This window comes from Orycteropus afer, unplaced genomic scaffold (genome assembly GCF_000298275.1).
Source record: "Orycteropus afer afer isolate SDZICR_OR568_19922 unplaced genomic scaffold, OryAfe1.0 scaffold00313, whole genome shotgun sequence".
Taxonomy (NCBI): domain Eukaryota; kingdom Metazoa; phylum Chordata; class Mammalia; order Tubulidentata; family Orycteropodidae; genus Orycteropus; species Orycteropus afer.
Genome location: NW_006921900.1, coordinates 1,583,446 through 1,587,964, shown reverse-complemented (window position 1 = coordinate 1,587,964; position 4,519 = coordinate 1,583,446). Strand labels below are relative to the sequence as shown.

The window sequence follows — 4,519 nt, the reverse complement described above, 5'->3', positions numbered from 1 at the left end:
CTTCCTTCCAAGGAGTGGCTGGTGGGTTTGAACCATCAGCCTTCTGGTTAGCAGTCAGGTGCTTTAGGCACTATGTTACCAGAGTGTAATATATAATATTATAAATAATATATATTATATATAATAATAATAATATATTTAATAGAATGAGCCATAGATACAGAGTCTAAGATAATTGTGATCTAATTCACACTCTGGTATTTATTAGCTGTGTGACCTTGGACAAGTCACTTAGGGTCTTTGAACCTCCAATTTCCTCATCAGTATATGGGGTAAGTAATTAGTCAGCTCCACCTATCAATGAGGATAAGAATCTCTGCCTATTGGGGGTATTGTGAGGTTTAAATAAGAGAACCTTAAAACCAAAATAAAATGAAACTCACTGCCATCCAGTCAAGTCTGAACTTGACTCACAGCGATCTCCATTGGGTTTACGAGGTAGTAAATCTTTATGGAAGTAGATTGCCCCATCTCCCTTCCACGGAGCAGCTGGTAGGTTTAAACGGTCAACCTTCTGGTTAGCAGTCAAATGCATTAGGCACTGCACCACCAAAGCCTTAAAAGAATTTCAAGGCAGTGTAAATCCTGACTCTGCCACCTATTAACTGTGTGATCTTGGGCAAGTTACTTAGCCTCTCTGAGCCTTGATTTCTTCATCTGTTGAAAGAGAATAATAATTTCACTGGGCTTATAGGAGTCCTGATGGCACAGTGATTAAGCACATGGCTGTTAACTGAAAGTTCAGCAGTTTGAACCCACCAGCAGCTCTGAGGGAGAAAGTTGTGGCAGTCTGCTTCCATAAAGATTACAGCCCTGGAAACCCTAATGGGCATTTCTGCTCTGACATACTGAATTGCTATGAGTCAAAACCAATTTCCTGACAACTGTAGGCTTATAGTATGAGGATTAAATAAAATCACATAAAACCTGTAGCACAAGCCTATAAGTCAGCATTCAGGAATTACCATCTACAATTTGCCATATGTTTGGTTCCACTCTTTGTTGTGCAGGGTTGAAAACGTGAGTGCTTTTCTCTTCCTGCTCAGATGGAGTCTGCCTGCGTGACCATCCATGAGGCTCTGAAGACTGTGATTGATTCCCAGACCCATTACCGGCTTCGAGAGGCCCAGGACCGGGCTCGGGCCGAAGATCTGAATAGCCGAGTCTTCTACTGGTCTGTCAGCGAGACGATTGCCCTGTTTGTGGTCAGCTTCAGCCAGGTGCTGCTGCTAAAAAGCTTCTTCACAGAGAAACGACCCATGAGCAGGGGAGTCCATTCCTAGTCCAGGTGTCCTGCTTGAGGGCCCCTTGCACCCCAAGGTGAAACAGCTCTACAAGGTCACAAGTGCCTGCTGGGCCAGTGAGTCTGATTTAGGGAGGAGGGGAACAGAGGGCGATGTGCTATGTGGTAGCCCCTGACCTTCCATTTCAGACACTCAATCCTTGCACCCCTGCAGCTGAAGCTCATAGAGCCCCTTTAATCAGAAGGTGTCAGATTGCATTGTGATGTGTAACACTGACTGAGGGAAAGTTTACAGTCAAACTAGGGATTGACCACTGTGGGAGGGCAGGCAGGGCATGATCCAGTGGCTTGGCTGGTAGAGGAGCCCCAACATGCCCGGGCCTCCAGGACCACTCAGGACTCTTCCCTACTCTGTGATGCAATGGGCTGGCTGCAGGTCATTCCATCATTTGGATTGTGTGTCCCATCCTGTGTGAAGAGGAAGGGAACCTTCAGTGCTGACCTTTCCTCCCACGGAGCTCTCTGTACCTGAAAAAAATGAGGTCCTGAAGGATCGCTGCAGATTCTCCTAACCCCGGTGAGCAATGGTGTAAGCCGTGCAAGCAGGAAAAACATGGTGATCGGGTGCTCTCAATTAACTGTGTCTCTCCCATGAGGTGGGCTGCTAGTTAATAAAAACTAATTGTGGACGCCTTAAAGACTTGTGCCTTTATTTCTTTGTCCTAAAAAAGTTACAGCTTAATGGGGAGCATGGGTGTGTGTATAAGTAGGTAACAGATGACTTAAACATGTATATGGGATGCTGGAATGTATAGAAACAAACAACAACAAAAAAGACCCATTGCTTGTAAGTCAGTTCTAACTCATAGCGACCACATAGAATAGAGTAGAACTGCACCATACGGTTTCCAAGGCTGTAAGTTTTAACAGAAGCAGACCGCCACATCTTTCCCCGCAGAGCAGCTGTTGGATTTGAACCACCTACCTTTCAATTGGCAGCTGAGCACTTAACCACTGCACCACCAGAGCTTCTTGGAATGTGTGTGTGTATATTGGGGGGGTAGGTAAAATACTTTCCTCCTAATTGAATGAACACAGTGAAACAGGGTTAAATGTGGTCTCAGTCTGCAGAGACCACAGGCAATAACCAAGTCATCATTAAATACAAACAGAGACTAAGAACAGAAAAAGTAAAGATTGAGCAGTGATCAGTGGCAGTCCTAAGCTCTGTTTCTTCAGTACTAACACTCTTACCATTTCTGATCAGAACTTTGCTATTGTAGGAAAACAAGGTCCTTACCCCCTGTTGTGAAGAGCCAATGATCACTCTAGATTGAAGAGGGAAAGCAAAAGGTTTATTGAGTATAGATACCCAAGGAGATAGAATCATTTCTCCAAAATGCCTGTCTCCTCGAGCAAAGGGATAAACAATTATATATGAAAATGGGAAGGGGGTTGACGATTTCTTGGATGACCAGGAATGCCTTTGTTCTCTTTTTGGTTACTCCACACTTAGCGTCCCTCTTCCCAGGGTTATCTTGCTCCATAGGTTATGGTTCTTAACCAAGACCAGTTATGAGAGAGGGTTAGCCTTAAAAGAATACACAATTGAAAACAGCAAATCTAAAGAATCCATTGTCTGTAAAAAGGGCTGGCTATTCTGTTTACTTCAAAGGAAGCAAAAGGGAGGGAAAAATAGCATGTTAGTCCCTATAATTAATATCCACTTTAATCATGACTGCTAGCCTGTGAAAATTTTGCAGTTTTCAGTGAGGGGCCCCTCAGCCTTCCAATGTAATTGCACACTATGGCTCCTTCACTTGTCATTCAGAGTTCAAGGTGAGGTCCTCATAGTGGACTGTAAAGCTGAGCATCATCTGTGGCACCAACCTCTTTTTCCTGTGAATCATCTACCCCTCTCACCCTCGTTCACATTGTGCATATCCAATTAGTCTTGCTGTTCCTGTCACACACCAGGCTATGCTTCTGCCCCAGGGTCTTTGCAACCACTGTTTTCTTGTGTTAGAATGCCCTTCTTCTGATACATGTATGAACTACTTTGCCTTCTGACCAAATGTTATGTTATTATTGAGCCACCTCCACTGGTTTATTCAAGATGGTACCATCTTACACACACACACACACACACACATACTGTACCTCTCACCCCTTTTCTCTCTTGTCTTCCTTCCGTGGCATTATCACCATTGACAATATGTTTACTTGCTTATTGTCTGTCTTCTGCCACTAAGAGGTAAACACAAAGGCAGGGACACAGCTGAATCCTGAGTGTTTAGAACAGTGCCTGGTACATACTTAAACCAAAACAAACCAAACCCACTGCCCTCAAGTGAATTATGAATCATAGCAACCCCTTTGGGTTTCCAGGGCAGTAAATCTTTACAGAAGTAGAAAAGTAGACTGCCTCATTTTCCGTGGAGGAGCTGGTAGGTTTGAACTGCCAACCTGGTTAGCAGTCAAATGCCTTAGGCACTGTGAGTGCTTAATAAATTGTTGCTCAATAAATATCCTTGCTGTTTGTAGGAAATTAATACACACCAATCAAGTGTCTATGTAGTAGGTCTAGAGGGAAGTTATGATGTCTTTGCTGAAGGAAACCTAGCAAACGAATCTGCAGTCCTGAGCTGCCTCGCAGATAATAATAATTCACTGGAGGCAAGGGAGTAAAATAATGTCTTCAAAAAGAAGCTCTATAAGCCTTACTTTTACTTAGCTTGATTGAAAGATAAATACTGGTCACCTGTTTGTGTTTTTGATGGTATTTCTTTCCTCTTTCATTTTAAAATGGAGCTTTGGTGGCATTGTGGTTAAAGCATTGGGCTGTTAACTCAAAAGGTTTCAACCCACCAGCCACTCCGAGGGAGAGAGATGAGGCAGTCTGCTTCCCTAAAGATTTATAGCCTCAGGAACCTTATGGGACAATTCTAATCTATGAGTCAGAATTGACTCGATGACAGTGGGTTTGGTTTGGTTTTTGGTTTATTTAAAAATGAAATAGTGATAAAGATTACTTCTGAATTGTATATAGGATATAGTGAAAAACAATACAACAAATCTTTATATCTACCACCCAGATTAGGCAATAGAATGTGGCCATTAGTTATAGAAGCCCTCTGACAGCTGTTCCCCAGTCTCATACCCCATCTCTGCCCTGTGTGGTAACCACCAACTTGAATGCAGGGTTTATCAATCACTGAGAAAGTATACTAAAACTTCTGTCATCTTCCACTTTTTTTGTAGAAAAAACGTACTTCA

At 43.1% G+C, this 4,519-nt stretch overlaps 1 protein-coding gene across 1 annotated transcript in view; it reads left to right on the top strand.

Moving 5' to 3' along the window:
* TMED3 (transmembrane p24 trafficking protein 3) overlaps positions 1 to 1,283 on the top strand; it is a 14,470-nt gene extending 13,187 nt beyond the window's left edge. The window contains exon 3 of the mRNA XM_007951823.1: positions 1,047 to 1,283. Coding sequence (XP_007950014.1) covers positions 1,047 to 1,283 — 237 coding nt within the window. The remainder of the gene's footprint in view (positions 1 to 1,046) is intronic.
* The last annotated feature ends 3,236 nt before the right edge of the window (positions 1,284 to 4,519 follow it).